General features: G+C 59.7%; 1 protein-coding gene across 1 annotated transcript; it reads left to right on the top strand.

Annotated features, from left to right (window-relative positions):
- The first annotated feature begins 5,205 nt into the window (after positions 1–5,205).
- FGF19 (fibroblast growth factor 19) lies at positions 5,206–9,103 on the top strand. The gene is made up of 3 exons (XM_040465802.1): positions 5,206–5,446; positions 5,810–5,913; positions 8,757–9,103. Exons 1-3 carry the CDS (start codon positions 5,206–5,208, stop codon positions 9,069–9,071), a joined length of 660 nt encoding a protein of 219 aa, XP_040321736.1. The 3' UTR covers positions 9,072–9,103.
- The last annotated feature ends 2,307 nt before the right edge of the window (positions 9,104–11,410 follow it).

Raw genomic sequence — 11,410 nt, 5'->3', positions numbered from 1 at the left:
AGGCGGACTGGCTCTGGTCCCGGGTGAAAGTCGCTGCCCGTCCTCCTCCTGCCCCGGTGGGTTTCTTTCTCTCATGGACGCCTCTCCAAGAGGCCTTCCGGCGTTCCCAAGGTCATGGGGAAAACAAGAGTGGGTAGGGCAGTGTCCGAAACAGCTCCTGAAATGGACTTATGGTGCAGGGGACAGTCTCCGGGATGGGTACACTGCTGGGCACTTCTGGAGAAAGTTCCTGTTTGCGCTACTCCCGCTGGCCCCAACAATCCTGCAACAGAAATGTCAACCTTCACCCACATGGGGCCCCCCTGCTTGCATCACTGGGTGCCCCAAGCACACGCCGTCCGCCTGGGTTAGGAGCCCTGCCTCTGGGGTGACATGGGGCAAGGAAGGGTCTGATGCCTGAGGTCTGACCCATCAGGAGTGCCCGGAAAGTGTTGGCAGATCAACGAACAATCAGTACGGGGAGGGAAGCCAGGGAAGGGTGGAAGGAAGGACGGACAGAGTGCGCAAGGAAAGGATAGACAAACGGAGAGGCCAATGCATTCATAGCCGCATCGACGCCTCCTGGTTCCTTTAAGTGATTCGTGCACTATATCTTGACCCCCAACGACACGTCAGCTTCTGCGCAAGTCACCGAGGGGCACGGCTGTGTCAGGAGCGGAGCCGACTGAGCCGGGGCGGGGGTGGGGTGGCCTCTTGCGGTCCTGCCGGCCAGGGGGCCCACTGCGTCAGGAGGGCTTCCACTCAGCGGCTCCGGGGCTCTCCGGTATCCGTATTTTAATGCTATATTTTTTGGAGGCATCACTGTTAGCACAGTTCAAGTTTTCTCAGGAAGCTACTTTTTGTTTTCTTTCACTCGGTGACATTTACCACGTTCTCGCGTTCCTCAGATATCGATATGCCGACAGGTCCAAACCTTTTCCATTGAGCACCTGTCCACTTTGACGAATAGAATCCACGTACAGAAATCAGCTTTGAAGCCACGTCGGCCAGAGTTTCTTGGTCCCAGGAAAGAGTGCCGGCTCCTGTATCACAGATGAGAAAGGAAGGCCCAACCACACCCAGGTCCTGCCCGACAGGGGAGCTGGGCCAGTGGGTGGGTCTCGGGCCCTGGGGGTGGCATGGGGGGTCTGAATCGGCGGCAAAAGAGGCTCCCCATCCCAGGACCTGTGGTATTTGCTGTGGCTGTGACTTCAACACAGTCTCAGACTGGGGGAGGTTGTGCCTTCCTTTAGGTGTGGATACAGCAGTGTCGAAGGGGGCTGTAAGAGAGGTTTAATGCCCTGGGAGAGGGGGACAGGAGGGGGAGAGGAGGCTATAATTCAAATGCTGTTTCTTTAAAAATTTTTTTTAATGTTTTTATTTATCTTTGAGACAGAGAGAGACAGAGCATGAGCAGGGGAGGGGCAGAGAGAGAGGGAGACACAGAATCCGAAGCAGGCTCCAGGCGCCGAGCTGTCAGCACAGAGCCCGACACGGGGCTCGAACTCACAGACCGCGAGATCGTGACCTGAGCGGAAGTCGGACGCTTAACCGACTGCGCCACCCAGGCGCCCCGGCCACTACATTTTAAAATAAGCACTAAATGTGAGGGAAAGAGAGCCAGAGAGCAGCCTTTAAATAAATAACAGCTAGGTATTTATCTCTCCTTCGCTAACGATATCTTTGCCAGTCCTCACATTAACTCATTTGGAGCTTACAGCGTTCCTTTCGCTGTTTTACAAATAAGGAAACTGAGGCTCAAAGAAGGCTTCCCTCTTCCACTCTGGTAATGGCCTCTGCCAATCTCCCAAAAAGGGGCTGGGAGGTACCCCTTTTTTTGGAATAACGATCGAAGTAGGGGACAAACAGGTCTCGATGATGCAGAATGCCTTGGGGGGTGGGGGATGATGTGTGTGCTAGCATATTCTAACAAAAGTATTGAACTGCCTCAGGTGTCCCTGAGTTCCAGTCTTGGCTCGGCCAGGAACCAGTGGCTTCCCCCAACCCAAGTATTCACAGCCCTTCCTCTCCCGGGTTTGTTAGGGCAGCTTTTACTTTCTAAGGAAGATTTTTCACCACCACCCAGAAGTTTCTGTAATTACAAAGAACTCGACAGCGGGGAGGGGGCAGGGGATTTGGGAGGGGCATGAGGAGGTACTTATGTACTTAAGAAGGCATGTTTGACATTGTAACGTAAATTTCTACCCATAAAGTGAAAAGAAAAACCTCTGTTTTCATCCTGTAAAGACTGGAAGTGAACGAGAACCAGATTTTTCTTGGCCGTTGGGACGCGCGCGTTTAGAAACAACGAAAATCTCTCATTTGCCACAGGTGCACTCCGGACGAGCCAAGGGCGGCCCCAGAAAAAGCATTTAGGGCAGTTGAAACGATCCCAGTTAACATCACAAGCCAAGCTCTGCTGGTCACCTGGGCCTGAGACCCCTGGGGCCCCGGGCGGCCTGGGCACCGCAGCGAGGACGCCTAGATTCTTGTTCCAAATGCCCCTCCCCTCGGCGAATGAAATCTCAGCCGGGGTGGGTCACCTGGTTCAGTCACCACCAGAAGAATCCGCATCATCCCATCCCAGCACATTGGGGGCTGCGTGGTGTCCCCAGCAGGGGGACCTCACCTTCTCCCGGCAGCCCTCACCTGGAGCGTTGGCCGCAGCGCCCCCTGCTGGCCAGCACCGCCTTCCCTCTGCCCCTCTTGGCTTCACCAGGGGTACCCGCAGACCTGCCGGGGCTCCCGCCCAGCCCACCTGGGTGCAAACACTTGCGGCCTGTCTGGACAAGCCTCAGTTTCCCCAGATGCAGCGTGGGTTCGTCACGCAAACTTTCCGATGAACTGCGTGGCGCACAGCAGAGACTTGGTGGATGGCCGCCACTCTTCACGAACCACGTCCCCGGTACTTTATGTCCACTCTCCCAGGCGACCCCAGGACAAAGCTCAGAGCGGCCACGTGGAGGCAACAGGCCCAGCAGGTCCCTGACCAGTCCAGGGAGTGGCCGGGCACGGATCTGTGGCGAAGACGGTCCCACCCTGGAGCCCACGCCCCTGCTCGGAGGCCACAGCACCTCTCAGAGACCGGGCCTGGCCCGGATTTACAAGCTTGATGGCCTGGGTTCCAATTCCAGGTCCACTACTCACCGGATGCCTGCCACTTTTCTGAGGCTCTCGTCTCCTATCTGTTCCAGGAGGCGGGGACAGAATACCGTGGACGCTCTTAGAGGGGGTTAAGCCGAGAACTCCCACACTGTGCTTCGAGCAGGGCCTGGGCATAGGAAGCTGATGCCTCGACCGCCTTCCTGAACTCCGTGATCACTGTGGCCGGTCTTCCCACCGTGGCCCTAGGAGGGGCAGCAGAGGAGTGGGGGGTGGAGCCAGAGGCTGGTACCCCCCCAGACCGATTCGGGGGGCACTCCCCCCCCCCAACGCAGCCTCTGCCGTCCTCCCCTCTGCCCCGCATTTATCCAGGATCTTTAAAACGAAAGCTGCAGGGGAGGGCAATTAAGTTTCATAGGGGCCGCTGTCGATTTAAGGCCACAGGGGGGAAGTAATTAGATTTAACAGAAGCCGTGGCTTTCTGAACCGAGGCACGCAGCGTGGGGGTCCTGGTCTAGAGAGCCTTTGAGATGATGTCTTCTTGCAAAGCCTCTCCTGGTGACATTTTCTGCGCGCGCCGTCATTAACGCCAGTCATTGGGGATTGAACATGGCCTTTACTCGTTGAAATTCATTAAGCCTGGCATGGCTTTGCCTCCCCGTGTCTCTATCGTTTGCCCGCCCATTGCCTTGGTGCTGAGACAGCCCGGCCTCTCCCCAAAACTGGCGTCCTGGGGCCCCACACCCAGGAGCGTGGGGGTTTGGAGAGGAAACCGGGAAGCATGTGCGGAAGGGTCCCCGAGAGCACCCTCTCCTTCCCGCCGTGGCATTCTCTGGACGCTGTCGTCCCTTCTACAAGCATCGTTAGAGAAAGTCTGCAGTTTGCAGGAACCGCTTAACCAAGGGGCCCCAATTTCCCCTTCTGGTGCCCGCCCCCGTCCCAGCGGCGCCCCTCACCGCTGTTCTCCCCCCTCGCCTTCCTCCGACCGCGTTGTTCTCCCCTGGCCCCCCAAGACGGCGCGCCCTGGCACCGGAGAAGGGCTCGGGGACCCGAGGACCGGATCAAGGACAAAAGGCACCCCAAACGCAGAGGGGCCTCCCTGCGCGGCGCCTGGCCCGAGCCGGGAAGCCCGAGTTTCCCCGCCCGCAGCTGGCAGGCCCCCGCGGAGGCGCCTCCGCGGCGACCGCTTCAGCTCCGGGCACCGCCGCCGCCGGCCCAGGCCGGCCCAGAGGCCGAAACCGGGCCCGAAGCGCCATCTAGCGCTCGCCGCGCGCCACTCCCCCATTGTTCCTCCCGGGACTCGAGCCCGGCCCCCCGTCGGGGGGCAATTTACCGGGGTAAAAGGGGGCGGGAGGGGGGCAGGGATCGCGAGAACATAAAACCAGGAAAACGTGAGCTAGTCCGAGCTGCAGGGGGAAATTCTAATGGACAGCTTTACATCTGGAGATATGACGGCTAGGACCGTCGCGGGAGGGAGCGGAGAGCAGGCTTTTAAGGGGAGAGCGCTCCACAGCCCAGGCGAGACTGCTCCAGACCGGGAGCGAGGGATGCAAAACTCAGCTGGTCACGGGGTTCGGGCTCCCCGCTCCTGCTAACGCCCCGAGACGAGCGCGTTCCCCGGGGGAGCCGGGGGCCCGGGGGCGGGGCCGGGGGGTCTCCTTTATTGCTTTATAAAACCAAACTCGCCCAGCCAAGAGCGACCTGGCCCCCGGCCCCGCCATCGCGCTGCGAGGAGGAGCTCCCCCGAACCCTCCGGTGAAGCGGGGCTACTCCTCCCCCAGGTCCGGGAGGCCTGGGCGGGGTCACCCGGGCGGGGTCCGGGGAGGGGCTGGGGCAGGAGGCGGGGTGTGAGTGGGTGTGTGCGGGGGGCGGAGGGCTGATGCAATCCTGATAAGAAATGCTCGGGAGTCGCGGGCACCCACCCGCCGGGCGGGTAAGACGCGCTATATAAGGTCGCTGGCCTGGAGCCACCGCGCCGTCGGAGCAGGAGCGCTGAGCGCCCAGGCGCCCGGAGCGCACCGTTGCTCGAGGGACGCACCCCGTCTCGGCACGCACAGCCCTGCTACCGCCCAGCCTCCCGCACCCTCGCCGCCAGAACTGCGCGCCGAGCCCGAGGGAGGTGCCATGCGGAGCGCGCCGAGCCAGTGCGCGGTAACCCGCGCCCTGGTCCTAGCCGGTCTCTGGCTGGCAGCAGCCGGGCGCCCCCTAGCCTTCTCGGACGCGGGGCCTCACGTGCACTACGGCTGGGGTGAGCCCATCCGCCTGCGGCACCTGTACACCGCCGGCCCCCACGGCCTCTCCAGCTGCTTCCTGCGCATCCGAGCCGACGGGGGGGTTGACTGCGCGCGGAGCCAGAGCGCGCACAGTGAGTGCCCATCCGCCCCGGGGCCCCTTCTTCCCTTTACGTCCTGCGGGGACCCTACATCGTGGCACCTCTGCGTTTTGCTCCCTGCCGGGGGTCCCTGACGGCGCGGGGAGGTGGGGGATGAGGGCACCGGCACGTGGACCCAGCGCAGCCACGCGTTATCCTTCACTCGCCACCTTCGGTTCCCGCACACCCCCCCCCCCCCCCCCGCTCCCAGGAACCTGGGTGCTCCATTCCCTCCCCAGGGTCCCAGCCTGCACGCGGAGGTGGAGCGGGGAGGGCGTGGGCCCGTGCGCCGACCGCATCCACGTGCTGTGGGCCCAGAGGGTCCCGGCTACAGCCTTCTGCTTCCCTCACGCTCAGGTTTGGTGGAGATCAGGGCAGTCGCTCTGCGGACCGTGGCCATCAAGGGCGTGCACAGCGTCCGGTACCTCTGCATGGGCGCCGACGGCAGGGTGCAAGGGCTGGTAAGTGTCTCCCCCCGGGGGTACGCGCTGGGGCGCGGGACCTGCGCCGGTGCCCAGGCGGAGCCTTGCTGGGAGAGGGGGGCGGTGCGCGCTGAATCGAATCCAGGGTTTCCTCGCTCTGGCCGCCGGGTCCGGCACGGAGCTCGGAAGGGAGGACGGCAAAGGGCCAGATTAATGGAACGTGCGAATTCTTTTCCACGGAGGTTTACGGTCCTGGCTAGTGGCCACAGGGCGGATGAGAGCTGCCTTTGCATTTCCAGTTGAGCCGCAGGCCGGCCCAGTAGGACGGAGGGAACGCGGGACCCGGCTTGCTTTGATATTAAACAGTGAAACCCACCTCGGGCCTTTGCAGCCTCGGCCTGCGCGTGGGTGGTCCTCGCCTCCGTTTCCTTCCCTACGCCGAGAAATAAAAGGGAGGAACGAGAAAGGATATTCACAACTTGGATCTTTTTTTAAAAAGCCAGTCTTCAAATGAGGCAGGAATAAAAAAAAATCACATCTGGGATTGGAAAGGTTTTCAGCTAATCAGTTTTTATCTGCTAGCAGCGTGGTTTCGGCGGACGCCTTGGAAGCCAGTTCCAGTGGCGTGTTGGCCCCGGTGTGGGCTCACCTGTACTGCAGAGGCTTTGGGGGGGAGGGCGCTGGGGGGAACGGGCTGGGAAGGCCCAGGTGACCATCGGGGTCTCGGGGCAGGAAGTGTGCGTTTGCTGGGTCCTGGTCTCTGGGAACAAAGGCGGGGGAGTTCAAAGGGAGCCCGCGCCCCTCCCGCGCCCCCGGGCGCACAGAAGAGGCTGTGTGAGGTCCCGGCCGGGCGCTGGGCCTCAATGCAGCCCCGCTGGGCCGGGGCCTCGGACGCTGGAGCGGGGCGGAGGGGGGCGGGGAGGCCGCGCCTCCCGGGATGCCCCCGCCCCCCAGAAAAGATGCAGAGGCCGGGCCTCCCCCGCAGCGCGAATCTTTCTGGGGTCCGCCTTGTTTTGTGGCCCCGAGGCCAGTGTATTCCATCTACACCCAGAGTGCCTGCTTCAGGTTTTATGGCGGAGTCCTGCGGGAAAGCACGAGAGTGGAGGGAAAGTAGGGAGGTGGTCGCTTGCTGAAAGCTGACACCCACTCCAAACCCGCAGTTGCCACTTTTGTTATTGCGACAGTTGGGGGGCGGGGGTGGCGGGGAGTAGTGGCCTGAGGACCCGGGGGCGCAGATGGGTCCACCCACCTTCAGTCCAAGCTCGGGGGATGGGGGGGGCGGGGGTGGGGGAGGGATGCCCCTTGACCGAAAATCCTGTTCTGCCTCTTGATCCCTTGTTTTTGTTTTATTTTTATTTTTATTTTTTAAGACAAATTCCGCTTTCTCCAAGAAACTTGAAGTCACTTCATTTTCTGTGCGGAGTAGAGCGCGGGGCGTGAGTTCCGCCCAAAGACCCAGCAGCGATCGCTTTTCCTTCCCTTGTTTATTTATCGGTTCGCATCTCCCCCGACGTCTGGTGGCTCTGTCCCAGTGCACGGGTCAGGGGGGGCCAGGACCTGTTGCTTCATTAGACTTGAGCCTTATCAGCGCCTTATCAGCACCGCACTCACTCACCTGCAGTTCAGCGACCTTTGTAGGCTTGGGCACGAAGGAGACTGGGACTGGGTGCCTCCCGGGGTTGTTTACCGCCCAGCCCTCCTGGCTCCCTGCCTGGGGCTGTCCTCCGCGTCCCCCACAGGGTAATGACCTTCCCCAGCTTGGCACAGGACTTGGCCCACCGCTGCCTCTCAGCTACCAGTGTTCTGGGACCCCGGGGGCTGCTTTCTGCCCTTCCGGTGGCATTTCCGGCCACCCGCTGGGTGCAGGCTCTGTCTTGGGCCAGGGGGGAGGGGGCTGCCTTTATCCTGATAATCCTGGCAGGCTGCCTGGAAGGCCCTCCGCCTCTGAATGAGGGAGCCCTGATGCTTCCTACCAGGGCATCAGACAAAAAGGCCTCTGGGTCGCCCGCTGTTACTCAGGCCTCAGTGGGGAGTAGATGCTTTAATCTGGGCCCCAGGTTGGATTGGGACAGCACATCCACTTTAGCAGTGTCTCCCAAAGTGCCGGTGGATGCCCGGAACCTTTTGATGTTAATAGTTGTGCATTTAACGTAAAGGGTGAGGGGCCCAGTATACATATTGCACCTCCGATTTTGTGCATATCAGAACAAGACCAAGTTTAAGTGACGTGATTTAGAGAGAGAGCCAAAGACCCATGTAACGTATGTACAGATATTGAGTATATACGTGACACGTATTCCTGGAGTCTGTGTGTGTCGAAAAGTTATAAAGGTATATAAAACATCTATATGTATAAATTTATAAAGTATATATGATATGTTCTATATTTAACACATACTGTTGTAATTGTTCACATTTATTTTTTTTTAAATTTTTTTAGTGTTTATTATTTTGAGGGGAGGGAGACACAGAATCCGAAGCGGGCTCCAGACTCCGAGCTGGCAGCCCGACGCGGGGCTCGAACTCATGAGCCGTGAGATCACGATCTGAGCCGAAGTCGGACGCTTCACCGACGGAGCCACCCAGGCGCCCCCTGATTTTTCACATTTATATATTAGTATACGCTCACTGTGTATAGTCATTAGTATAATGCATACCTTAATAATACAAGTATATATTTGCATACATAATCATGGACTTTAGACACCTTCGTGCTTTATGTAACCTCTAACTCTACGTGCAGATACATACGACCATCACGCAGACCCAAGTGGGAGTATGCACCACAAGTGCTCGCCTGTGCCCGGTTTCCCTGCTCCTTCTGGGGGTGGCACCCCCAGGGGGCACCCACGGGTGCTCACGGCTGTCTCTTTTCTCCCCAGCTTCAGTACTCTGCTGGGGACTGTGCCTTCCAAGAGGAGATCCGCCCCGACGGCTACAACGTGTACCGGTCCGAGAAGCACCGTCTCCCCGTCTCTTTGAGTAGTGCCATACAGAGGCAGCTGTACAAGGGCAGAGGGTTTTTGCCCCTGTCCCATTTCTTGCCCATGCTGCCCGGCAGCCCAGCAGAGCCCAGGGACCTCCAGGACCACGTGGAGTCGGAGAGGTTTTCTTCACCCCTGGAAACAGACAGCATGGACCCTTTTGGGATTGCCACCAAAATGGGGTTAGTGAAGAGTCCCAGCTTCCAAAAGTAACTGAGGCTCTGGCCTCCCTCCCTCCCTCCCTCCCTCCCCCGCCTGTAGAAGCCAGGACCCCAGACCTGGCGTGTTTGCAAACTGGGTTCCGGCTGTGCTTCTACAAGTACAACCCTGTTCCTTTTAGCTTTAGGAAGAAACGTAGAGAACTTGTACGTAAACAGAGTTTTACATTGGCTGTGCCAGCTCTTAGCGGATAGACTTGCATGATCGTGAAATTGTAAGCCCTCCCGCACCCAGCACCTTCACCATTGCTGGATGATTGGCTGAGGGGCCCTGAAACTGCTTGAATATCTCCACGGACCTGGGAGCTCACTACCTTTGGGAAGGTACATACCGCCAAGCTGAAATTTCCTGCAGTTCTCCGTGGTCTCCGGGGGGGGGGGGGGGGGGGGGGGGGGGCCGCGCCTGGGCCGGGCCAGAAGAAAAGACGCCATTTAGAACTCATGTACGGGTGATCAGCTTTGTGAAACCTTGGGAAAATTGGACTCCACCACAGGAGAATTGATGGAAGGTGGCAACTCCAAGGAGGTTCATTGACTCTCCCCCACCACCCCCCCCCCCCCCCCGCCCCAGGACAGAACCGACCGATGGCCCGCCAGGCTTCAGGAACAGGGGGAGCCCACAGGCCGCCTCCAGCCTGGGTAAATCTTGAGAACTCCCGACTACGGCTGGTTCTGGGACAGATCACCGTCACCAGACTCCTTGGCAATCTGCCCAGGGCACACTGGGAAGTCACTTGCTGCCCCCTCGGACGGCCAGCGCCCTGCACGAACCCACCGCGTGCCGGGGCTCAGACTGGTTCCCCCCAGTGCACGGCCACCTGGCCACCTGCTCAGAGGGACGGGACGCGAGGACAGTGCCGGCAGCCCTTGCCGTGACGATGCGGGTTTCCACGGGATCCCGTCTGCTTGGGTCACGTGGGTTTCCCACGAGCGCCCCTCGGGACGGAAACCCACAGGCCTACCCCCTTCCCGCTCCCACACACGATGCCGTGGCTCTGGCGTTCTCTGCCCCCTTAAGCGCCGTGGGTACGGACCAGAGAGGAACCCACACCATCTTCTGGGGCTGCTTCCGGTTCCCCAGCCCCGTGCCGGCTCCACGTCTTGCCGTGCCACGGGACTCGACGTGCCACGGGACTCGACGGCCTCCCTCCTTAGGCAGACCGGCACATTTCATTCAAAGAGCCAGAGGAGGTTGGACTCGCAGCCCCGGATCTCGGCCAGTCACCTGCGGAAGCAGCCGGGGAGAGGGGGCCTTTTCCCCAGCACTTAGTTTCCCACGCGGTATTTATGAGTAATTTATTTTGTTTGATATGTACATCTCTTTATTTTCTTACTTTATTTATACCGCCCCCCAAGTTGTATTTATGACGTACGTGAGTTTTGTTTTCTACATTAAAGCACAATTTGTACCAGAAGTTACATTTCGTTAGCCACCTGGGTGTCTGTGAGGAAGAGCGGGGGGCCGGGAAGGGAAGCGATCCCGGCGCTGGGCTCAGAGGACACGCTTCGTGCAGGGGCTACGTTTAAAACTGCACTTGGTACGGGAGCTCCTGGGTCACTGTCACCGTCCCCTAAGCTGAGGCTCGGGTGGGTTGAACAATAGGTTAAACCCAGAGGTGGAGGCTGGTTGGAGCCGGCTTCCCTTCCTGCCTGGGTGCCAGCCTCCTACACATTAGGGCAGCCACGGCGTAGGAGTGTGTGTGTGTGTGTGTGTGTGTGTTCAGATGCCTGAAACAAGCCCCAACTAGCAGTGGCCTGACTGTGTCTCACCCGCAGCATATTGACATTCGTGGCCACAGTATTCTCTGTCGGGGGCGGGGGCTCCTGAGTGCTTAGATGACGAACAGGGACCCTGGTCTCCAGCCTCTAGATGTCAGCAGCAACCCCTCATTAGACAGCCAAAAGCTGAAAGCAGTTAGCGGCATGTCTGGGGGCAAAATTCCCCTACTAGCCGTTCATCCTGGAGCAAATCCTCGACCTCTCTGAGCCTCGATTTCCCCACCTGTAAAATGGAACGAGGACGGGGAGAGCGTCGAGGAGGGGAACAGCCACGTGGTGGTGCCTGATGGGAACAAGGGTCCAGTTCAGTCCTTCAGCCCGGAGTTACTGGGCGGGTTATGTCGGCCGTTGCTGCCATGAAGATCGTGGTTAAAGTCTACCGACGCCTCTCACGCCCCTGGCGAAGGGTCCTCACTCTTGAACGTGACAATGTGGGCTGGACGACGCCCGCTGTGACCAGCAGGTAGCATCGTCTACCCCCTGGTTCCACAGGTGAGGGAGGACAGGACCAGCGAGGGAGGGCACTCATCCGAAGCCGCACAGACCGGAAGCAGC

The sequence above is a fragment of the Herpailurus yagouaroundi genome, unplaced genomic scaffold (assembly GCF_014898765.1).
Source record: "Herpailurus yagouaroundi ecotype Mexico unplaced genomic scaffold, PumYag 569, whole genome shotgun sequence".
Taxonomy (NCBI): domain Eukaryota; kingdom Metazoa; phylum Chordata; class Mammalia; order Carnivora; family Felidae; genus Herpailurus; species Herpailurus yagouaroundi.
Note: the sequence above shows the minus strand (reverse complement) of the source record. Positions and strands in the feature narration are given on the sequence as shown.